Genomic DNA, 26174 nt, shown 5'->3' on the forward strand with positions numbered 1-26174 from the left:
AAAATAACCAAAATGAGTCAATTCAAAATCTCACATTTTACCTTCATCTTTGTTTTCTTGTTTTCTCCTTTTCTTCTGCATGTGTTCAGCCTATATTTGTTTAAAAACAAAAAGCAGAAAAAAAAAAAAACTATCTTAAAATATGCTGCTTGGCAAACATGAAACAAACTGAATACTTTGAAGCACTCAGGAAAGATCTACCAAGCAAGCAAAATACTTTCCATATTGAAATATGTATTCAAAATGCTACCTTGCCCAGAAACAAAATGGCTACCCTGTGGATGACCACTGCAAACCAGACTGGTAATAGCCCTCATCCAGAATTTAGTCTCCATTCATTCAGTCAACAATATTTACTCAGTAGAGCCTATTATATACAACGTATGAGACTATGGGATATAAATTATTCATTTTATAAGGACAATGCTGGATACCACTTGATCAATTATGTGATCAAACATTATGGCATTTTATACCTATTGATGGGATGCAAAATATCATCTAGGCAGTATTCTTGTTCAACTATGTTTAACTTGAATCTAATCAAGAGACAACAATCAGAGATACCTCCAGAATATAGGGTACTCTAAAAGACATCTGTATTCTATAAAAATGTTATGAAACAAAGAAAATGATACTAAATTAAAGGAGGCTATAAAAACATACACCAAATGAAGGGCTTGACTAAATCATCCTCCTCCTAAGATAAAGGATATTTTCTATATTATCAGAATTTGAATATTGCCTATATACTGAATAATACTGTTCACTCAATTTTAATTTCTTTTTTTTTTAAGATTTATTTTTTATTTATAAAAGTGCTGGGGTACAGGTCAGTGGCATGGGAGGGTGAGAGGATTCACCAGAGACAGAGTGGGGAGCGACAGGCAGATGACCGAAATACACTGCTGAGGGGAGCAGCGGGTGAGACAGGAGAGGTCTGCCACGCCATGTGGGAATCTCCCTGGCCGGCAGGGACTCAAACCCGCATTGCAGAGGCTGCAGACAGCTTCACAGGATTGTGCTCAACCTGCTACACCACCGGGGAGGCCCTCAATTTTTAATTTCTTGCGCAAGTTAATGGCCCTAACTTTAATGAGCATATAAAACTACAGGAAAATCAGGAATTTTTTTCTGTGGAGTTAGAAAGCATAAAGCATTTTTGTTTTATTTACTAAAGAGGATAACTTTTCATACCTTGCTATGCTGTGTTTTGGAGTAATGATAAAAGTACATATTGAAGTCTTTCAACGATTCATCTTTCAGTTCATAAACTCCATGACCTGAGACACCTGGCTTCCTAAATAGACAGAAAATAAAGAAATAGACAGAAAATGAAATGCAGTGTTCTTCAAATACAGAACAAAGACATAATAAGAACTTTAGTCAATATCTAGAGGAAAATAAAATCATACCTCATTCAGCTTGCTTAAAATGAGACAACAAATTTCATTCCATCATCAGAACTAAACATCTACATTTTTTTTTAAGTTTTTTTTCTTTTTTTAATTTTTTTTTTTTTTTTTTAAATAGAGGCATGCTTTATTTATTTGTTTGCTGGTTTGTTTGTTTTGTTTATACATGCACTGGGTACAGTCAGAAGCGCGGGAGGGTGAGAGAATTCACCAGAGCCAGAGCGGGGAGCAGAGCAGGCAGAAGGACCGAAGTACACTGCTGAGGGGAGCAGCGGGCGGCAGGAGAGGTCTGCACGCCATGTGGGACCCTCCTCCGGTGGCCGGGGAGCAGCCGGGGATCGAACCGGCGCCGCAGAGGCCGTGCGCAGCTTCGCAACCCAGCGCTCAACCGCTGCGCCACCGGGGAGGCCCCTCTTTTTTTTTAATTTTTATACAAGAACCAGGGTGCAGGCCAGATGTGCGGGAGGGTGAGAGGACTCACCCGAGACAGAGAGGGGAACAGAACAGGCAGACAGACCGAAATACACTGCTGAGGGGAGCAGCGGGCAAGACAGGAGAGGTCTGCTCCTCCATGTGGGTATCTCCGCAGTTGGTAGGGATGGAACCGGCACTGCAGAGGCTGCGGACAGCTTCACAGCACCAAGCTCAACCGCCTGCGCCACTAGGGAGGCCCAACATCTACATTTTAAGTTCAAAGTCCTAATAACAGCAAGGTTGTGTTCCATAACCATGAAATTCAAAAAATTTGAGGAAGTTTATACTATAGAAACCTAATCCCATGCACTACTTAAACCCCTGACGCTTCTCTATTATAGCCTCTTAAGTAAAAGACTGCCTTTTCAACTAAAACATTCTGTATTGTCCAAGGTCAAATCTAAAATGGTAGTAAGACATCATGACCATAGCAAGATGTACAAGAAAATACTGTGTTAAATCATCTAAAGCCTTAGAAGAAAAAGCATCAATATCAAAAGGAACACACCATGCTTGTTTTTCACATTAGTTTTTGGTGTTTATTAAATTCTTAAGTGGAATATTTCATTGACCATCATTAGCATATATATCCTATATTTAAATTTATTTGAAACTAGCTATCTACAAATGCAATGTAGAAATACCAGTATCAATTTTTTAAATTTCAAGAATCAATCCACTTAAAATCTTATTTCCATTTTTCATATTTAAAAGAATCAAAGGTTTGCAAAAGGTTTTAATCTTACAGAGAAAAATCTAAAATTAGTATACAAAGTTTTAAAAACTACATGATGAAATCATAGCCTAGAATTGATGGGAAAGAGACTATGTATGGAAAATATTTCTTTATTTACTATCTATAGCACTTGATATAACAAATGGCTATTTTTCATTCACCTGCCAAAAAAATTTCTTCAAAAAACTAAATGCCTGTTCTGTGAAATTATGTACCCATCATTCTCATTTCATCTGCACTCCATTCTTGTTCTTTGACTCAGGTAAGAACCTCAGAACTTTTCCAAAATATCCAATGTATAAAACAAAGATTGGTTTACCTCTCAGAATAAGCATATATATTATTACTTACTTGAACGTGGCAACTTTGTTTATAACATTCTCTAAGCCAGTTTCATTATTTTCCTGTTGAAACAATAGTTTTGTCATTTTTACTTTCATATAGTGACTTTTTCTTCTCTTATTGTGAACTGAAATACATTTCAAAAGCACTCCTGAAGTACTTTGTAAACAAATGATCAATTTCCAATATAAATAAAAAAGCAGGATTATTAACTATGTCTTGAGGTACCAAAATTTTTTTAATTTTTTTATTTATTTTTAATTTTTAATAATAAATTTTATTTTTATATTTCCCATACAATTTCAACCCCTCCATTCTGACCCCAATCCCTCCCCTCCCTACCCCCACCCCACAAAAAGTGTCTCTGGTTCATAATTTTTGTTGATTTTCACTTTCTTATAGTTATTCAATTTCTTGGTCCCTTATTTAAGTTTTCTAGATTCCTGCTATGAGTGAGACCATCCGGTATTTTTCTTTTTCTTTCTGGCTTATTTCGCTGAGCATGATCCCTTCCAGCGCCATCCATGTTGCTGCAAATTGCATGTGTTTATCTTTTTTAAATGCTGAGTAATATTCCATGGTATATATGTATTGAGGTACCAAATTTTTAAGAGGTAAGAACTATGTATAAACTACTTAGGGAAAAAAAATTTAAGCTTCATGTGTTCAAATACACACATGGATGGTATTACCAATAGTTCAAACAAAAAGAGCTTTTCTCTCGTAGTATATTTATCACCCACATTATTTAAGCATATGCCATGTGTAATAACTCCTAAAACCAAGTTAACAAAAATTAATGGAATATACAACAAAACACAAATGTAGAGGCCTCCATGTATTTTTTTTTTCCCTGATTGGCCTGAATTGGCATTGAGCAAGAAATACTACACATAGAAAAAGCATTAGAGAGAGTGGAGATAGTAAGGTAGTAAGGTAGGCTAATTCTAGGAGGGATGCAAAATCATCAAATCTTGATGAGACCACCCAGGAGTCTGAGATGCTGCTATTTAATCTCCTTGCCCTCTTTCCTTCACCTGGAGTCAGCCTTGCATTCTATGTCTAATGTTCCCCTAGCTCCCTCATCAATTTCTCTTCAAGACAGTATGCCTAATAAAATCTCAAAAGTTTTGTCTTGATATCTGTTTCTCTTAAAAAGACAGATTAACACACCACCCAACTAATCTCAATATTTCAGGAAGCCCCATCTTCCTCTGAATAAATGTTATTTTAAAATAAACAAAAAGTCAAGGAATTTCTTGCTCAAAATTTTTTCTAAATACCCAGAAGGTTTCTAAAATGTCCCCTAATGCCCAAACACTCAAAATTAGTTTATACCATTAGATGAGTGGTGCTAGTTTTATATTGCAAAATTGCTCAACAAATTTCCCCCAAACTTTAAAGCAGCTTTCAATTACAGTGAATGCAGTAAAAGAAACAAAACTGGACTTACATTCTCAGGTAAATTTTTGGCAATGGCACTGTGTGGCATTGGTTCAATGCAAAGCAAGTGAATAATTTCTCTCATTGTGACCTCCTCTTTGGTCACATTTCCCACTCCTGGTACATAACGCTCTCCTAACACAAACAATGAAAAGAAAAAGCAAAATAACTAATTACTTTCTATTTAAATCTCTCCCTGGCAGGAGTGCTTATATGCAATAAACAGCACTAAATTAAGCTTATGAGAAAAGAACCAAAAATTATTTGGAAATGTTCCTAAATCTTAACAGCAAAAGCTTGTTTGCTGGAAGACAGAGAAAGAAAACTGAAGAACACAGGTGGTCTTCTCTTAACTTACTTATACACATAAACACATACCGAAACATAAACAAACGCATTATACAGAAGGTCCCTCAATTAAATTAGCATGTGTTTCTAATGCAAAAAACAAAGCAAATGACATTGAATGAGCAATGGCATCACTGAACAGTAATTTTTACTTCAAGATCTTCCTCAATTTTAAGTCTACTTGTCATTTAAGAACAACAAAGTAAAACTGAAAAACAAAATACTGGGAAGTACCTGTCCATAAAAACACTTTTATGATACTTTTTTAAGACAAACTGTAAGTGGCAAAACAGTAAGATGTGTCAGATGACTGGTGTTACAAAAAAGTTCACATGTTCAGGCTTCCATTTTCATCTCAATAAACTGCTGAATGGAAAGAAAATATAATTAACTGAACTATGGGAACTGCTGTCAACAGCTTCTAATGCCCATTGTCTCAAGAAGGTTTACAATACATGATCTTTTGTCATCATTGATTTTTCAATACTACAACCTATGTACAAAGTCCTATAATATCTGTAAGAGGGTGATTACAAAGACAGGAACCCCTTACTTAAGAGATTTATGAATTATACAAATAAGTCAAGAATTGACTTTTTGTTAAGTGAATTCATTTCCAACAATATTACATTTGCAAACATTCTGTAGCTATTAGTTTTTGTCACCAAAAACTATGCCTTATTCAGTGCTAGAAGGAACCTTAGAAATCACATAGGTTTTACATTTTACAAATCAGGAATTTGACACCCAAGGAATGATAATGGCATGTTCTCGATAGTTGATAGCAAGACCAAGAGATCAGATCTTGATTCTTAATCCACATCTTTTTCTATATCATATTGTTTCCTCTATGATAAAATCAAGAGATTACGTTTTTTAAAATGCTTACTCATGAAAGTAATGAGCTTATACTGAGAAATACAACAAGTATTAACTGGAAATCAAATAACATAGAAGGAAAAACCCAACAAATTTGGGGAAACCAAACAACAGTAAAATAATCACAGCAATAGTAAAACAAAACAGTACAATACTGTATTATAAATTCTTCTAATTAGAAACCCCCCTCAAGTTTTAAAATTTTATTGAAGTAAATTTTAATAAAGCATATCAATAATTTCATACATTTTAATTTGTCCATTTTCCCCCTATTAGTTCCCTAATGGAATATTCTAGACAAGAAGAGTTACCACCTAGACTATTTAAATCTCACTTAGCAATATACTCCCTGCTTAAATACTTCCTGCTGAGAAAGCAGCTAGTCCAACAACTAGCCTTTTGACAAACAAGTAAAATGAACCCATATATTCAAATTTAGCTGATAGCAAGAATCCTTACTAAAAACTATTACTACAAAGCAGTGTCTCCTGTAGTTAAAGAAATAACAACAGCAAAAAGAAACAAGAGCCGGAATGAAAAGTCAAGAACTTTTACTTAGTTGGCAAAATCAAGAGAGACAAGACTATCTGTAGAGTACATAAAAGTAAAAGTATCGCTAATATTTGCACAAAATAATTGAGTAGAATGATACAGTGAAAATGATTTACTTAAACACGTTACATTGAAATTGTGTGTGTAAAATTTTTGGCACTCATTATCTAGGTATTTTTCATGTAATTTCTAACGAGGATAATTATATCCCAGACCATGAAACAAGTCCAAATAATTGTAAATCAGGCATTGAAAATTAAGATGTAATAATTGTTCCTTTTTTTAGCTGTGCTTTTTCAAAAATGAATTTCTAAACATACCAGCTGCATTAGTCACATTAATCTATGACTAATAACCTATGCTGTACTTGGGAGTAAATGATAAATCACAATTCTTGTTAATGTTCTCTCTAAAAAGTCAGTCATGCCCATTTCAAAACATTTGTTTTAATCTTACCCACAATATAGATGAGGACTTGAAGCATTTCTTCTATTAATGTATTATACTGCTTAATCAAATCCTGTAGAATTGAAAAAGAATTAGCTACTTAAGAACCAAAAAATTTCATAAGACATACATTTCTGAATCATATTCAAAGGTCATCCCATCCAGTGTTTTCTTTCAGACAACAGCAACAGAGATTTATAAGATGAATAATTCCCTTTTTTAAACATCAAATTTAAGAAAGTTCATAATACCCTTCACATAATAAACTCAGTAACAAATTGTTAACAGTAATAATTACTTCAGTATTAATTCACCCACCAGTTTCTTTTGCTTACCTGGTCTTTTGTGGTGATGGTCTTACTAAAAGCATCAGCAAGTTCATACCTCTGAAGTACCAGCAATAAGAACTTATTGGGATCCATTAAAGATGCGCCAATCTGTGAAGTAAAAATCCATTATCATTGCTCTTGTCTATAAAATGCAGAAATACTTGGTTTCCAATGCTCTAGTAGGATGGGCAGAACAATTATAAAGTCTACAGAAAATGATGTAATTAGTTAGCCCTTTCCATTTCCAAGATATCATTGTCAGTTTTAAAAATGTTCAAAGTTTAATTAAAGCAAAAAAAAAAAATCTTCTCTTATTTCAAAAAGGTTAAGATGTAGATATCCAGAAGTTATTTAAGTAGGTACCTGAAGCATGATGATATCTTTATCATACATTTCTTCTCTGCACTTAACATCTTGGTAATAAAACACCTATAAAAGATAGAACAGATGCTAAAATAATTATTTTATTTCAAAACACTTATTCAAAGGGATCTACATATGTCTCTATTTACTGCAGCACTTTTTTAATAGCCAAGTTATGGAAACAACCTAAGTAACCAACAACAAGGTAGTGGATTATGAAGAAGTGATACATACACATCCACATGGAATGCTACTCAGCTATTTAAAAAGTGAGCCGCTTTACCATTTCTGACAACATGGATGGAACTGGAAGGGATAATGCTGAGCGAAGGAAGATAAATACTAATGGTTTCACTTGTATGTGCATAATGAGAGACAAAACAAGAAGTCAGACAAACCCAAACCAATAACAAAACCAAGAAATCTGACTGTAGAATTGAGGCTACATGAGGTGTAGGAGGAGGCTGGATAGCAAAGTATGGAAGGTGACCAGTGGACTATGGAGGAGGACTGTGGGTGCCTTGGTGGTGGGTGTGGTGTGGTGACATATATCTAGAGTGGAGTGATCCTATACATCTGAATCATAAACAATGTTGTAAACCAATGTTACCACAACTTAACAAAGAAACATTTTATTTCAACAAAATTCTCAACAAACAATATTCTTAAATTTTCTTTAAATCAGAAATCTCAAGAACACTTCAGTGTCAAAAATATGTTGTGAGCTCTATGAATAATATGAAGGGCTTTGTGAGGAAAAAATGAAGACACATGGCATAAAAACATTTCATATATTTAAGTACATATATTATATATACACATTATATGTATGTTCGTGATTTTAGATACATATGGAAATAAAATTTTGAACTATGAGTTATTAATCTCAATATGCACGACAAAAGAAGTTCATGGGTTAAAAATACCTGCTTCAATAAAAGCAAACCAATTTCTACATATTCTACAGTCAATCATAACACCATTTTTCTCTGAAGTGGTAACTTTACAAAACCTGTTTCACTACCTTTTAAAAAAAACTTTTTTCCATGGAGACCTCCCTGATGGCACAGGGTTATTAAGTCTCAGCACCATGAAGCTATCGCCAGCCACTGCCGCTTGAGTTCAATCCCTGGTCAGGGAGCTGACCCACATGGCACAGCAGACCTCTCCTGTCTCACCCGCTGCTCCCCTCAGCAGTGTATTTCAGACAATTCACCTGCTTTGCTCCCCACTTTATCTCTGATGATTTCTCTCACCCCTGCACCTCTGGCCTGTACCCCAGTTCTTGTATGCTTAAAGAAAAATCTTTAAAAAAAAAAACTATTTTCCATATTTGTTCTAAAAAAAGAAAGAAAAATTATAAAGTGGCCTTAAGTTAATATAGCTAGTAGGAAGCCTACAGGTCAAAAGTAAGGTAATTTTCAGAAAAGACGTAGGTTAATGGGCAGGTTTCTGTTGGTACTACTGGCTCATCTATCCACTCATTAGGATAAAAGTAGAAAGTGTCTATACATACTCCTAGAACTTTGATTGTTGAGCTGATATAAGAGAACAGAAAGCAAATACTCAGCAAAATCCAAGGATTCAAGGTAGACAAAAGAAAAAAGCAGAAACGAACACATTTATAAATGTATATAATGGACCTTGCTGTACCTGGCTAATGAGAGAAAGTCCATTTCTTCGCCACATTTCAGCAACAACCTGGGCAACCAATACCAGGCAGCGCAGAGGGTATTCCATGAGTATCTCTACTTTAAAGTCCTCCTGAAACAGTGTGAAGTTAATTTCATTATTTTTCAGAGGGCTTAGAAGTGTTTCAAAGTATGACACTAAATATTTCTCAGTTTCTCATCTACAAGATGGAAGGCTTTTCAGTAGATAATTCTAAGTCCCTGTGAATCAGATTTCTAGATGCTATATATCGATGTAAAATTACTAGATGGGAATGATTTAGATGGGTTTCAAAATATTATTTTTCTTTGCACTCACCAACCAAGAATTGTTTAGAAATAGGAAGTAAGCAAATTAAAACTTTAAATAAAGTCACTTACAAAAGGCACAAATTCATGCAGTCTTGAAACTGCGCCCAGTCTGCTTAGACGTACATGAAGACCTAACAGTTAAAAACAAAAATGAGAAAAATGAGAAATCAAAAAACTTGTGTGATTTAAGCAGACATTGAGTTAGAAATGATACCTTAGAATTCAAAACTTTTAATTTCTAATTTTGAAACAATATTACTAAAATATTTAAGATTCTACATTGTGCAAGATATGCTTATACATTATTACATAAAGATAATATGCTGCCTCTCAAGATATGTTCTGTTCAAAGTGTAATAGGGAAAACAGAAGGACAACAGAGAGTTGTGACAGTTAAGAGAGTAACAGCTCTTAACTGCAGTATCTGATCTGCGTTTGTCTGTACACACTTCAGCATAGAACCAAAACAGAAATTATTCTACTACTCTGCATATGTATGAAAAAAAGAAAATAGACACATGCAACAAACACTCACCAGCAAGAGTCCTAGAGAGTGGCAGATGTATGCTTACAAGATCCTCAGAAACTTTATAGGACTTAGTTTCCAAGGTATGACCACACAATTGTACTACTGTCTTGTTACTAGACGTGAAACCTGTACTGCACCTCATCACAGCTTTATGACATTCTTTATAAGCCACTAGTAAGAGTTCTTCCTAAAAGGAAAATAAAAATGTAAATAAATTGACAAATTATCTACTTTACCACTTCATTCAATAAGATATTTACTAAATATGAGCACAAAATTGTTCCATTAATAGGGCTACCTCCGCAGGATCAGCAAATTAGCAGATTACGAAACAGACATACAGACACACATAAATAGACACTTACAAAGTGAAAAATTGCCAGTATTATGTAAACAGTACAAACTAGTAACCTAAAGAGAACAAAAGGAAAAAAAATCACATACAATTGAGACAAGTGGGAAGAGAGACTCATAAAAGCAGTTTTAGAGTGGGGCCTAGATGAATATGTAGGGTTTATTATGGGGGAAAAAATGAGAAGGTGGCATTGCTAGCAAAGATACAGAATAAACAAAACAGAGAACAGGGAGAATTATTGTTCAGACAGTATAAGGAATAAATATTAGATAAGTCGGGCCTCCCTGGTGGCGCAAGGGGTTAAGCAACGCACTATGAAGCAATCCGCAGCCTCTGCAGCACGAGTTCGATCCCCGGCTGGCCAGGGAGCAACCCACATGGCATAGCAGACTTCTCCTGTCTCGCCGGCTACTCCCCTCAGCAGTGTATTTTAGTCAATCTGCCTGTTATGTTCCCCATTCTATCCCTGGTGAGTCCTCTCACCCCCACGTCTCTGGCCTGTACCCCAGCTCTTATATGCATAAATAAATAAATTTTAAAAATTAGGTAAGTCAAGAGTTTATTTAACATCTAACATAGCGAATGCAATGTCTCTGAGACTGTACAGATAAAAATAAGAATCATAATGTCAGGCCTCCCTGGTGGCGCAGCGGTTGAGCGCCGGGTTGCAAAGCTGCCTGCAGCCTCTGCAGTGCCGGTTGGATCCCCGGCCACTGGGTGAGGGTCCCACATGGCGCGCAGACCTCTCCTGCCGCCCGCTGCTCCCCTCAGCAGTGTACTTCGTCAGTCTGCCTTCTCTGCTCCCCGCTCTGACTCTGGTGAACTCTCTCACCCTCCAGCACTTCTAACTGTATCCAGTGCTTGTATAAATAAATAAATAAATCTTAAAAAAAAATAATAATGTCATTAATAAAATACAGGAAGTCAAGAAAAGAAAATGCAGTTTGAAGTAGAAAAAAGTACTGACACATCAATTTAATGTATTCTGATTTTGAAATATAAGTGTAATATCTAAGCAGGAATATCTGGTGTACAAATAGAAATGTTACTAGACCTGCAAGGAAGAAAATATTGAGAAATTTTTCACTTAGTAGACAGAAAGGAATTTTTTTAAAAAGGCAATCATTGATTGAAGTGGGTAATCAATAACAGAATTATGTAATATGTAATAAGTAATAGAATAATGTAATAAGTAATAGAAAATCAGGAAAAGTTTAAAGATTAAGGTACTCAACAGAATACAATGTTACAGATACTTTAAAGAAGATGCAGGCTTTAGGAAAGACATTTGAACTCTGATTACTAAATAGATGCTTTGAAATATTTTCTCAAAATAGGTTTTGTTAATTAGTGAGGGCAGAAGCCAGACTCCAAAGTTTTAGAAACTAACAAGTGATGACAATAAATATAGATGACTTTAGAAGATATGACGCACCTTGACCTTTCCTCCAACAATTCTGCATGTCCTCCAAATGTGAGGAGAGACCAAAAAATATGTGCTATGGCTAGTTGCCAGACAAAATCTCCCATCCTTACAGTTCTAAAAAGCTAATGTGCTAGATGAAAGTCCAGTGTCTGTGCATATGATTGCCACTCTGAACCTGTGATCTATTGCTGGTGGTGGGGCAGAAGAGCAAAGGAATAAAAGAGAATACAGTTCACGGAGATTAAAGGCAAGTAAGGGGCTTTTATTCTTGTTTTTAAGGTTAACAGGGTCCTATGTGTTAGAGGCAGAAGAAAGAAAGACTGGGAAATGCCAGAGGACACAACTGAGGAAGCAAATTTCAGAAAGTAGTAATATACTCTGGGACCAAGAGCCTCAGAAGACACATTAGTTTTAGAAAGAAAGACATAAAAAGAATGGAACCAATAGTGAAGATACAGAAAAAACTTCGTCAGGGAATTGATTATGGTGAGAGGTACAGAGAAACTGAGCAAATGAAAGAACTAAACTCATATAATGCCAATTTTCTAAAAATACAAGTAAGGTGATCTTCCCAAAAGGGAATCTGGGGTAGGATTGAGTGTTTAAAGAGAATTACAGTTTAAAATTATTGGTTAAAGTAATACATTCATTCTATTTTGAAATTAATTTTCTTAATGGTTTGACACACAAAACAAAGCTCGTGACTGACTAAATATTTATCCCACCCATTGTTGGAATAATTAAAAAGCTATATGGTCCTAATTTCACATTATTTATATTTATCACTAAATAAAAATACATATGCAAATTTCTTTTTTTTTTTTTAAACCTCACTATTCCCACAGATAAATGAAACTATTGTGGAGCACATTTTCCAATCAAGTGTAAAAGCTGGATTTTCCCCCAAAATTTATTTTATTAAGACAAATTCAATATATGATACCCTGAAATAATAAATTTTTACATTATGGCAGTTGTAAGCTAATGGCTCTACTAATAACCATTAGAACACTTAAAAAGGCTCTGATCCTAGTGACAAATTTTACTTACATCACAAGCACACCACTCTTGGAACATAAGTAAAATATTCTTCAACTGCATTTGTATAGCAATGGCAGCCTCCCAGTCAGGATCCACTTCAATGTGTTGCCCAACCTGTCTTCTGATTTCTTCCATTCCCTACAAGAAAAGGAGGGTTAACACAGGCTCTCTGTCTTAGTTTCTCTACTGGTAAAAATTGTCAGGATTCATATTCATATATGGCTGTTAAACTACATCAGAATGCATGGGTTCAAATCCCAGCTCTGTCACTTTCTGTGATCCTGGTCAAATTATTTCTAAGCTTCAATTCTTTTATGTGTAAAATAGGGATCATAATAGTAACTACCCTGTAAGATAGCTATGAGGCTCAAAAGAAATAATTCAAGAAAAGTGTTTATTACAGGATCATACGGTGTAAGCATTCAGTAAACATTAACAGTAACAGCAGTCATTAACAAGTATAGAGAAGATCTATTAAAGCAGGATCAGTAAGGCAACATTCATATTTTATTTCTACTTTATTATATGTATTTTCTCTCAAATAAAAATCACAATTTGCTAAAAAAATAAAAGACTGGGTTTAAATTAAAAAAATAAATTTATCTAGTGATGTAAATAACTATCATACCTGCATACAGGTAAGAATCTTCAAAAAAGATCGAAAACCTTCAAGGAACTGCATTCTTAATCTTTCTGTCCATACTGTGGGCTTGCTGATCAGGATATACCTATCATTTCAAGAGACAAAGAAATATTTTACATCCTTAGAGAAAATTTTAAAATTCTTCAGACTTAGACAGTGTTAATCATCAAAATTAAGGTCTCTAATTTCTTGTAATAGTTAGAAACCCTGGGTAGGACTAGAATTGTTATGCTTTATTTTAGATACAACCAGCAAAATGTGAATGCTCTATGAGGGGCAAGAATCAAAACTAGACTAACTTCTTTGTTCAGAAGTAATTCTGATTAAGTGATCCTAGTCTGTCGCAGCTAAACAACCACAGTACAAATTTTCTAGGACTGTTCACAGGTCTTACTCAAATTATCAGTTGAAATCCTCCCATTCTGGAGGAATTTAGATTCTATTCCAGAAATGACTAAAAGATAATAAGTATTTATGATTTCTAATTAATTTAAAAGCAAGGTTTCAGGGGAAAGTGGTGAATGAGTAAGTATGTGGGGAAAGAATAAGATCTGATCACAAATTTTCTACAATGAGAGACTGAAAAAATGCATTTCAATGAACATTTGGTTATGTTTGATTGCTGTGTTAGGCCAGGTTTTAGAGTAGGCTTTGTGGTTGCTTTTTAAGTATTCTGTGCGGCTTCAAGATGTAGTTAAAACAACATGAGTTTTAAAGATAAGTAAATAGTGCTAGGCCGAAATCCACATTCTGCCACATTCGTAGCTTTGTAATATTAAGCAAAGATTATGTACAATATAATATGCAATGTATTGTACATAAAATGTACAAATGAAGATAGCATCACCCACCTTAAGAGAATTTTCAAGAATTAAATGATATAAAATAAGTAAAGGTCCTCAGCACACAGCACTTACTAAAAAATAACAAAGGAGGGGCCTCCCTGGTGGCACAAGGGGTTAAGCATGGCACTATGAAGCAATCTGCAGCCTCTGCAGCACAAGTTCAATCCCCGGCTGGCCAGAGAGCAACCCACACGGCACAGCAGACCACTCCTGTCTCACCCACTGCTCCCCTCAGCAGTGTATTTCAGTCAGTCTGCCTGGTCTGTTTCCCACTCTGTCTCTGGTGAATCCTCTCAGCCCCCTACATCTCTGGCCTATACCCCAGCTCTTGTATGCATAAATAATAAATAAATCTTTAAAAAAAATAACAAAGGACCTCATGAGAATAATGCGTAAGAACACATGGCACAAGTAGCACAGTATCTGCTAATCATGTGGTTAAAATAAATTAATTTTCCTCTCTTGTCATTAGAGACATCTATATTTAGGTAAAGATGTAAGAGAGGAGTTGTAATCATCAGAAGAGTAGAAAAACCTTAAAGTTACCTTTCAAACCAGGGATCCTAAAATTTTAACATTAGGTATTTAGGGAAGTACATGTTCTAAATTATTCATCATCATAATAACTACAGTGATCCATAAAAATATAATTAAAAATAAGTGTTGCGGTTATGTACCACTTTTCTGGATATAAAAATAACTCAGTCACATGAATACTTCACAGTAATGAGTGTCACAGTAAAATGCTTTTACCAGTATAGTAGACCAAGAAATGGTGAATATACTATTTCACAATAAAACCTGAAGTACTGCTACTCTAAGTTTTCATGTACTTTTTGTTTGTTACGATTAATTTGTGAATCACAACAGTTACATGATGATTTACTACTGAATTCATCCACCATCTCTACTTGTAATGAAAACATAATTAAGACTTAGTGACCTTTTAAAAAAAATTACATGTCATAATCATGTTTAGAAATTGAGGAATATGAAAATGTCTCAAACCATTTTCCTCAGTAATATCAAAGATTCAATGCATACTTCCAGAAAATACCAAATGCATTATTTATTTATTTTTTTTTTAAAGATTTACTTTATTTATATAAGAACCGGGGTACAGGCCAGATGTGCAGGAGGGCAGAAGGGGAACAGAACAGGCAGACGGACTGAAATACACTGCGGAAGGGAGCAGTGGGTGACAGGAGGTCTGCCGCGCTGTGTGGGTTGCTCCGAGGCCGTTGGGGATCGAACCAGCACTGCAGAGGCTGCTGACAGCTTCAGGGCACTGCACTCAACCACCTGCGCCACCAGGGAGGCCCCAAATGCATTTTTAGATGAAACTATAGCAAAGTTTGTACACCTATTTGTTTCCACTTTTCTCTAATGTATATATCACTAGAAAAGGTGGACAAAATTAGGATGATTTTCCCCTAGGAACTAGAAATGATCTTTTTTTTTTTTAAAGATTTATTTATTTATTTATTTATTTATACAAGCACAGGGTACAGTCAGAGGCGCAGGAGGGTGAGAGAATTCACCAGAGCCAGAGCGGAGAGTAGAACAGGCAGAGTGATGAAGTACACTGCTGAGGGGAGCAGTGGGCGGCAGGAGAGGTCTGTGCGCCATGTGGGACCCTCGCGGGGGTTGAATCAAACCGGCACTGCAGAGGCTGCGGGCAGCTTTGCAACACAGCGCTCAAACGCTGTGCCACTGGGGAGGCCCGATCATTTATTTTAAATAAACTAAATGAAAAATGTTATGCTAATACTCCTTAAAAAATGAATTTTTTCAAGTTCATGATTTATTTAATAGTTGATATGTTGTAATCCTGATAATATTCACCATCAATTTCTAAAATAAATGGAAAATTATTTCCTTTTAGGTTCAATGACCCCAAATATGATCTGTCATTTGATTCTAAGTTTAGTTTAAAAGGAAATTCTCAATTCTCTTTAGAAACTTTTTTTTTTTTTTAATTTTCTAGAGGCATGTCTTATTTATTTATCTATTTGTTTGTTTGTTTGTTTGGTTTATACATGCACTGGGTACAGTCAGAAGCCGGGAGGGTGAGAGAATTCACCAGAGCCAGAGCAGGGAGCAGAACAGGCAGAAGGACCGAAGTACACTGTTGAGGGGAGCAGCGGGCGGCAGGAGAGGTCTGCGCACCATGTGGGACCCTCCTCCGGTGGCTGGGGAGCAGCCGGGGATCGAACCGGCGTCGCAGAGGCCGCGGGCAGCTTCGCAACCCAGCGCTCAACCGCTGCACCACCTGGGAGGCCCTCAATTCTCTTTAGAATGAAAAACTTAAAGTGTTGATGAATATCAACAACTTGGTTATATATATGAAAGAATGAGTTAAAGAAATTCACATCAATACAGTCATCTGACACTATGCACAAAGAAAGTATACAGGACCCTCCTCAGTACCTTCTTCATTAACCTGGCTTTAAGTGAGGACCTCACTTAAAACATATATTGACATGAGACTGTAACAGTTCTTTGTACTTGCCATCATAAAGAGACTCCTGACAAGCAAAAAGAATAGAGGTTTGTTTATAAGACAGAACAAATTAGCATATTTTTTAACAGGTACCCTCACCTTTTGACTTGTACAACTTACTTTAGATCACATATTACTGCATAGACTCTTCCCAATTTGTCCTGGCTATAACCTTGGAAGTTGAACTTATTGTTCCTGTCCAAGTACTCAGGCAACACTTCTAGCAGAGTTTCAGTAATGACAGAGATAACATTCTGCTCTTCGATAAGATGTCGAGCCTGCAGAATATTTTAAGAATGTTGCTTTCATACTCATTATTGTATGAACTTTATTCATTCGGTCAACTTGTTAAGTCATTCTTAATAAATGTTCCATTAGTATCAAACATGAGTCCTTAGTTTCATAGAACAGCAATTTCTGATAAGCTATTTTCTAGAAGTAAGTAGAAAACACTTGTTTGGATACCCCCAAACTCACTATACAGGCTTTCTGCATAAAAATTTACCATTAGTATAACACAATTAGCAAAGAAGAAAAAACCAGATATACTTTAAGACTTCTATCATATTACTATCTATTTTTTCTGCAATTTTTCTTTTTCTTTTTTAAATATTAATTTAAAAAATTTTACATCGATGGTCTCACTCATAGCAAGAATCTAGAAAACTTAAATAAGGGACCAGGAAAATGAATATAAGAAAGTAAAAATCAAAATCAACAAAAAACTATGAACCAGAGACACATTTTGGGGGGTGGGGGGCGGGAGGGGAAGGATTGGGGTCAGAATGGGGCGTTTGCAATTGTATGGGGGAATATAAAAATAAAATTTAATATTAAAAAAAAATTTACATCATTGTTCATTTTTAAACAATATTTGCTTTCCCCCACCCCCCTCAGGTGTAGTTCCCAAAGAGTTTCCTTCACCAATACACCCATGCACCATCACCTCAGTCCTCTGTGCTCCTCCCTCACTCCCTCTGAGCCCTCTCCCACCCTGCAGTATGTCTCTGATTTATAATTGTCCGTTTTTGCTTTGTTGTGTTTTGTACTGTTATTATTTTTTTTTACACTGATGTCTTATTTGGTTCCCCTATATTCCTGCTATAAGTGAAACCATCCGATATTTTTCTTTTTCCTTCGTGCTTATTTCACTGAGCATAATTCCTTCTAGTTCCATCCACGTTGCTGTGAATGGCATGAGTTTGTCTTTTTTGATTGCTGAGTACGTATTACTATCTTTTTTGACATTTCCCCTCTCTTCTAATACTTTCTCTTTCCCTTTTCTGTGGCCTTTGAAAAGGAAAAGTAGGAATGGTTAACCAAACTGTTCAGGAAAAAACAAGAACAGGAGTACAGAAAGTAAACAGAATCTTCCACTTTCCTCTCAGGTTTACTAGCATTATCTTATGCAAATGCTTGACAGTCATACTCATTTCCTGCTTTGTTTTATCTTCATCTATCCCCACCCCTAAAAACTAAAGAAAAGCAAGAGAGAAAAAAAAATGTTTGGGTATTGAAAAGACACCACTTCTAAGTTACTCCAGAAACTGATCTGTGGACTTCCCCTGTACGGATCTGGACTTTCAGACAAAGGCATTGTCATCATTCTGACTACCAGTCACATACACCTTGCATACCACTAACACTCACATGCAGATGTCAACAAGTGTTATTCAATTTCCCAAATGGAATTAGCCCCACAGATTCTGACATAATTTTAATTTGATTCAACATAAAAACAAAATTCTCAAAAAACAAGTTTTACTTAAATATTCCAGAAATAATCAATATATACCAGAGTAGGAACAGTAAACATCTGAACCGAAAGTGCAGTAACAGAGATACTTCTGTCATGATCATCGCTGATATAGTCTTTCTGCAATTGTTTATAATACTGAAAGATATAATAAATGGAGAATCAATTATAAAATTATTACCAAAAATTCTTAAAATCCCAGTTATCTTAACAGTTGCTGCAAATTTGTTTCTATGTATGACAAGTATTATCATTCCTATGTTTTAAAGAGAGATATTATGAGCAACAAAAAAATAATGAGAAAAAATACAAAATATGGATTCAGCTACCTAAATCTAGCAGAATTGGAAGTGAAAAACCATTAAAACCCAAAAATCATATAAACACAGGTTAGAGTAACAGAGAATTGAAAAAATACAGTATATTCTTTCTCCTAACAGAATCTGTGGCAACCTTTAGCAGTTTATGTAGCAGGATTATATTTAAAATATTTAAAAACTGATATGGTCCAGAAAACAACTAATCAGATTCAATACAAGCTTAAACAGAAAGAAAGTGGCTGTAAATAACCTCTTAACAGCAATGATGCTTACCAGCTGAAAATCAATCCTGACATCCTGGGAAAATAAAAATAATAACAAGCCATACACCAAATATCTATTATATGTAGGCAGCATTGGATCCTTGACCTATACACTGGAATGCCTACAATGTTTAAAAGGTAACCATGGTATTTAAAGAAAAAAAAAAGTAGGAAGAACTACTTTTGTATAAGAAAAAAAAAATCATTTTAGATCACACATATGGTCTAATATTCTATCTCTGTGAATTTTAGAAGAATAAAGTTGATATTATAAGTTATCACCATCTTTCAAGACACCAAATGTCTTAACTGCTTTTAACAACCTACTTATAAAATCCACAGAGTGCGGATAACTTTTCCCACAGTATCATTTGCCTATGACAATCATTATTTTACTCTGCTTCCATTTTATTCCATACTGGGTCTTACTTCTGACCTGTCTTAAGTTTTATAGAATGGCTTGCATCTCCAAATTAGAGGAAAATAATAAGTATTTAAGGCAAAGTAGAAAGATTAAATAAAAGAATATCCGGTTTTGTATAACCCTGCAATCTAACTTAACAGACAAAAAAAAAATACAGTAATTAAAGGGACATGTAAGAGATCAATAAACAACATTAAACAGATGTAAATTCTATTTTTAAGTTTTAGCCTCAAACAGGTTTAAGTGTATGTTGCTTATCTAATTTCTGCCTCCCGTTAGCAAGCATATCTGGTTCTTTTTCCCTGCCCAGCCTTTCAGCTAATTACTTCTACTCTTTTATTTACTTTTATTTTCTTACACTGTTGCTCATTTTTGTACAGTAACTGGTTTCTCCCTTCAGGTATAGATGCCATAGTTCTCCTGCCATTGTATCACCCTAGAACCATCACCATATTGCCTTGTGTTCTTCCCTCCCCTGTTTTGATCACTTCTACTCTTGTTTTAATTAGGAAGGATGAATGCATGTTTAAATGTGATAATTTCCTATTGCATTTTCTAGGCAAGAAATGTCATTTTTCACCTATCTTGTCTCCCAGACTACTATTTCCATAACACCAAATGTGAAAATAAATGAACTTCTGACAAAGAAATGAGTCATTAAATTAAAATTCTTATCTCCTTTGTTTCTATTTTTCAATTACAAAAACTGTTTTCTATTTTTATTTGTTGGTATCTATTTATAAAGAGCAATTACCTTCACAAATTCCATAGCAAAGAATTTTTTGTATTCCATCTCCATAAAAAAACTGCTGAAGATCAATTCGTGAAGGATCTTACGGGCACCTATAGATCATTTTGGAGGAAAGTTGGGGGAGTATCACCAAGGTAAAAAAAAACATTCCAGCTATTAGAAGTGGCAGAATATTATAAAAATAGTTCACATGCTAATAGACTTCAAGGACTCAAATATGAGTAGCATTTATTACATTAATATTTAATAGCTAGAATTTAAAATACACATATATATATATATTGCTGTTTCCTTTTTTCTTTACCCCCTCACCACTTTATTTACTTCATTCTACCTCTCCCAACCTTCTTCATTCCTTTTCATTCTACTTCACTAAAAAGTATTCCTACTCTCGACCTTTTCTTTACCATATTTTTCAATCTTTCTTTCATCTTTTACTTTTTGTTCTTCATTTAGACTTTTAAAATGAAAATTAACATAATTTTAATAATGGCACTATACATGAAAATATACATATAGACTCTTTTTTCATTGACATTGACTAAATGAGAAGGTACTTCAAATAAAAGAAAATATCCCTGCATTTTAACATGGAAGAATACATATTGCTTGGTAAACCGACCTTAAAGCATAATATCTTGTCAACCAAAACTACTGATTTAATAAACAAAAGAGATTATAGCTCCACTGTAAAGTCATAGTCTTCCTTTGCATGATGGCAAGCAGCCTAAGTAAAATACCCACCTTTATAAAGTTTTGCATCCCAAAGCATTAACCTGCTTATGAGACACGGATTCTCAGAGCCTGGTTCTTCTCTAAGGCATGCTTGGCAAAAGATCTGTCTAAAGTCACCTACAAACAAAAAAATATTCCTTTCAAAAATAGTTTTCCTATAACACATGAAATGATGAACTAAAATTAATCTTCCCATACTTGATAAAGAAAAATTTGTTAACATCAAAGAATCAAGAGCCAATAAAATATTATTTTTGGAACTTAAAATGCAATCTTAAAAATTAACCAGAATGTATAAACCAAGAAAAGGAAGTTTTATTTTATACTTAATGACAATTTAAAATTTGTGACCATAAAAACAAGCATTTTATGTGAAATTAAAAAATAGGTTATATCCTTACTTGAATAACTCATAATTTTGTTCATCCAGGAACCAAAACGCAAAGCAAATTTCTGATGAGCCATAACCTCAGAGTTTAATACTTCTACATGAAGTGGATGTTGAGAGACGTTTTCTGAATGACTCTACAAATGAAAGGAATATTAAAAAAGAAAAAATAGTTTAAAAAATTTTAAGAAACCTACTCTTCAAAAAAGGAATCATATAAAAGTTTACAGTTCCAAATCTCTGTGTCTAAATGCACTATTCCATTTTTACTCAGGATGCCAAGCCATTTCAACAATATAATTGTTCTACTTGGGTTCTTATTCTGTATATTCCTCTTAAAATTCTCCGTTTGTGCCTAATTCAAAAAATTACCTTTATATCTTCCTTTGCTTCCTGGCAAGCAGCAAAAGCACCTGCTTTAACAGCCCGACGACCCTAGTTACAAATAAAAGTGACAACTAAGTAGTAGAATGATGATCCCAATCAGTAAGAAATGTATATTTCAAAGACCTAATGAGCTCTTAAGTACTAATCATTTGTCAACTGTCTAAATGTTGTAAAATGGGCAGTACCCGAAAGACAAACACAAATGTTTAACATCTTTATGAAGTTTGAGAACTTTCAATATCACCAGCAAAGAAATTCTTTACTATGCTGGATTTCCTGCTTTGCAAGAATTTCAGTTCTTTACTTATTGTAATGTACTCCATTTAGACTAGAAATAATAATAACTTAGTTTACTAAACTCCTACTACATGTTTTTTTTTTTTTTTTATAGAGGCATGTTTTTATTTATTTGTTTGTTTGTTTTGTTTATACATGCACTGGGTACAGTCAGAAGCGCGGGAGGGTGAGAGAATTCACCAGAGCCAGAGCAGGGAGCAGAGCAGGCAGAAGGACCGAAGTACACTGCTGAGGGGAGCAGCGGGCGGCAGGAGAGGTCTGCGTGCCATGTGGGACCCTCCTCCGGTGGCCGGGGAGCAGCCGGGGATCGAACCGGCGCTGCAGAGGCTGCGGGCAGCTTCGCAACCCAGCGCTCAACCGCTGCGCCACCGGGGAGGCCCCTACTACATGTTTTGAATACTTTTCACAAATGAACTGGAAGTACTTGAACATGTGTTCCAGAATACACCTGTGAATTTTGAGTAGGTTGGCAGTGATTCCTCAAGTCCTAGAATCACTATACTAAGTACTAATGCCATACTGTTTCTTCCACAACACTATACTCTTCTTAAGGGCAGGTATTAGGTTAATATTACTTTGATTTACCTCAGGAACACATCCCTTCTGTATACGTGAGGACAGTATGCAAAACCTGAGCTACAGAATCATTATCCTAAAAATAATTTTAACATATAATATAAAAATCTCATAATTTTTCATAATTCATGCATTTATTCACTCAATTAAAAAATAATAGAACTAGATCAAAGTTGAATTGACATTCCTAACTTTCTGCCAAATACATTTGGAAACTTTCTAATTATTTAGAATCAAAGAAGAGAATTACAAATAATTATCTAAAACTATAGGGCCTCCCCGGTGGTGCAGCGGGTGAGCGCTGGGCTGCGAAGTTGCCCGCAGCCTCTGCAGCGCCGGTTCAATCCCCGGCCACCGGCGAGGGTCCCACATGGCGCGCAGACCTCTCCTGCTGCACTCGCTGCTCCCCTCAGCAGTGTATTTCATCGGTCTGCCTGTTCTGTTCCCTGTTCTGGCTCTGGTGAATTTCTCACCTTCCTGCGCTTCTGACTGTACCCAGTGCTTGTATAAATAAAAAAAATCTTAAAAAAAAAAAAAGATTTATTAAAAAAAATTATCTAAAACTATAATGAACACAGACACAATGAGGAATAAATGAAGAGGATGGTTGTACTTAATGTAATACTAAGGCACCTGGCAAGGTCAACAGTCAACAATGGCTTCCAGAAAGTCAACGCAAGATACTAGCATGATTCCAGTAAAGCCACGAACCTCTTTGTCTATAGCAGTGGTGTGCAGCTGTGCCTCTGCAAGCTCACAGTCAAGAGCTCTCTGCAGACTGTATATTACGTGGTCATATGAATGGTGTTCATCATTAAAAAGGACACAATAATATCTTTCACTTTTCTCCCTGTTTAAAAAAAAGATATATATATAAATATATATACACATATATATTCAGATACAGCCACAAATAAATAAAAAATGTATGGAATAGATAAAATAGCATAGAACATCTATACTGATGCAGCATCATATATTTCCTATATATGGGAAAGTACCACTGATATAGGGCATGAGTTTAAGTGGTGCAATATCATGAAGTTAAAAAAAAATCCTGATTAAAGTATATTTTCCATTTTTTCCCTAAGTTTTCTTATTACTTTCAGAAGTAAATTATTATAATTTAGTGGCAATATAGCTTTAATATCATTCTAAATCATTACTAATCTCCCACTCTGACAAAAGGAGAGAGGCTTCTAGCTCAGAACCTTCAAGCAGGCAAGATAAATAGTAAGATTTTATAAACATACAGTTATTGAATTTATTTTAAGAGTTACTGGTTTTATAGTACATTTTTGTAAAATATATTTATAGAAATATATATATATATAGAGAGAGAGAGACAGAGAGACAAAATGCCAGTGCTATCATTTGACTGAGGGACCTTAGACAGGTAACTTTAAGTTTTTCTGCTGAGATGACGCCGGGTCTCTACCATCTCTAAAAAGAGTGTAATATCTATATTTGTAAGTGGTGAGAAAATAGGTGGCATGGGCTACATAAGTGTCAGATGTTATTGACAAGTTTTAAACTGTTTACAATATGCTTTTACAAGAGACTCAACTGAACGCCATAACTATAAGATTTTCTCAGTCTCAAAAAGACTTCTCTACAGTCACAATGGCAATAAGCACTGACAAGAACAAAAGCTCAGATCTATAAATCTTAAGTTTTGCGTTTCCTACATACTCAATCACACTCAAGCAACTCTCTCCCTTTTTTTAGGACAGCAGATTGCTGGCATTATGTTTACCAACAAGTTTTTAAAAAACTTTGAAATTAAAACTTTTGTAGACACAATTTTTAATGACTTTTATTTCCCCCAACAGTTTATGGCCCAGCAAGGATCAAAACAGCACATTTATTGCTTTCCTAAATTAAAATTCTTAATTCTCTACCCTTCCAAAATAAACAAACCAAAGAACCAAGTCAATTCAAAGAACAACTTTATTTAGATTTGTGATGCAATTGTGTGAATATCCTAATATTAAACAGGTAGAAAAATTTCTACAGGGCCAAACTGCATTTCACATATAATTCCCATGTTCTTTTTGTAAGTAAAGAGCAAATATTAGTGTCACTGAAAGACTTAAGATTATTGGAAACTGCTGGATTTTAGCTAAAAAATGTTAAATCTCTACAACTGAAGTAATCCTATACACCAAAGCACAGGGCAAAGGGCTATCTCCTCATTCGTACCATCAAACTTTTTTGATGGTAAAGAGCTGGGTTAAAGGGAGACACATTGTTCTGAAGTCCTTACCTTTATTCACAAACCTCTTGGGAAACTAGGAGATAGGCCTAGGCCAGGATCAAAGGGAGCAATTTATTTCCTTACTAGGGTCAGTGCCTACTAGGTCCTCATCTATCATTCAGAATAAGACCCCCCAAATGTTTTTTCTTAAAAATTAGAAGCCCCTGATAAACTCGTCTTTTAGTTTAACTTCTGTATAGTACCTAGCAGTGTATCTCACACACAAAGACATTTGGAAGTACTCCTAAGAGATAATTTTTTATAAAATTATCATAATGACAATAAAATAGTAAAAACTATGAAAATATTTTAACACTTATTTTGCAAGATAATTAATCCTATAACTCCCCCCCTTTTGAGAATTTTCCCCACCTTATCTGAAGTTCAGGAGGCAGCTCTTTTTCCTCTTCCCAGATAGTCATTTCTACAATGTATTTTATCACTGAAGGGAATATTTTCCTGGCTTGGGCAATTACCTCTTCAGTCAGTGGACAACGTAAACTCTGAAAGAAAGTATAGAAAAACATATTACCAAACATTGTATACAAATAAAAGGGTGAGGAAGATAATGTTATTAATTTATACAAATGATTCTAATAAATTCATTACATTTCTCTAGGAATAAATTCAAGTTGAAGTAAAGAGGACTGTTATTCACATTACTTTAGATTAACTCCCTGTGACTAAGAGGGTATAACAGATGTCAGAAAGAAGGCAGAAGCTTATGAATGTTATTCTCTGCCCTTTTGAGTGGTCTAATTATATAATAGCAAAGGACAGGGTACCCCTTTATAGCTAACAAAAAATTTTCTTATAATTTACTCAATTGATCCTCAAGCTACCTGCAAAAAGTCAGGGAATTAATGTCATTTAAAGGATAAGGAACCCATCTAAGGTCAAAAAGAGTATAAAAAAACCAGGGGCAAGAATAAGACCTGGGTCTTTTGACCCCTACAAAGAAATAATGTTCTTTTCATTACTTATACCACCTCCATAATAATAATCTTGTTCAAATATAAATTAGCTATTTTGGAAAACAGGTGCAATCATTTTGGAAAACTAACTTCACAGTTGCTCAAAATGTTAATCATAGTTATAATACAAACCAGCAATTCTACGTCTAGGCATCCCTATCCAAGAGAAGAGTAAACATATGTTCACACAAAAACGTATACACAAATATTTAAAGTAGCATCATTCAAAATGTCCCAAAAGTAGAAACAACCCAAATATATATCAACTGCATAAATAAAATATGGTGTATATCTATACACACTTGGTAAATCTCCATTACCCAGCACAATGCCATGCACCTGGCAACATGTGGATTTCACATTTACCAAAGCAGGGGTGAAACAGAATGCTAAG

The 26174-nt window shown here is 34.9% G+C and overlaps 1 protein-coding gene across 1 annotated transcript in view; it reads right to left on the reverse strand.

Moving 5' to 3' along the window:
- UBR1 (ubiquitin protein ligase E3 component n-recognin 1) overlaps nt 1–26174 on the reverse strand; it is a gene marked incomplete at both ends in the record, with an annotated part of 112708 nt that overhangs the window by 55251 nt on the left and 31283 nt on the right. Inside the window, 20 exons of the mRNA XM_084240985.1 lie at nt 42–90; nt 1198–1300; nt 2977–3029; nt 4421–4545; nt 6646–6709; nt 6972–7073; nt 7329–7394; nt 8982–9092; nt 9380–9441; nt 9846–10026; nt 12671–12799; nt 13290–13389; nt 16773–16930; nt 18448–18546; nt 20170–20258; nt 20911–21018; nt 21303–21426; nt 21662–21724; nt 23261–23399; nt 25179–25309. Coding sequence (XP_084097111.1) covers nt 42–90; nt 1198–1300; nt 2977–3029; nt 4421–4545; nt 6646–6709; nt 6972–7073; nt 7329–7394; nt 8982–9092; nt 9380–9441; nt 9846–10026; nt 12671–12799; nt 13290–13389; nt 16773–16930; nt 18448–18546; nt 20170–20258; nt 20911–21018; nt 21303–21426; nt 21662–21724; nt 23261–23399; nt 25179–25309 — 2056 coding nt within the window. The remainder of the gene's footprint in view (nt 1–41; nt 91–1197; nt 1301–2976; nt 3030–4420; nt 4546–6645; nt 6710–6971; nt 7074–7328; nt 7395–8981; nt 9093–9379; nt 9442–9845; nt 10027–12670; nt 12800–13289; nt 13390–16772; nt 16931–18447; nt 18547–20169; nt 20259–20910; nt 21019–21302; nt 21427–21661; nt 21725–23260; nt 23400–25178; nt 25310–26174) is intronic.

The sequence above is a fragment of the Talpa europaea genome, assembly GCF_964194135.1.
Source record: "Talpa europaea genome assembly, chromosome: 8".
NCBI classification, from domain to species: Eukaryota; Metazoa; Chordata; class Mammalia; order Eulipotyphla; family Talpidae; genus Talpa; species Talpa europaea.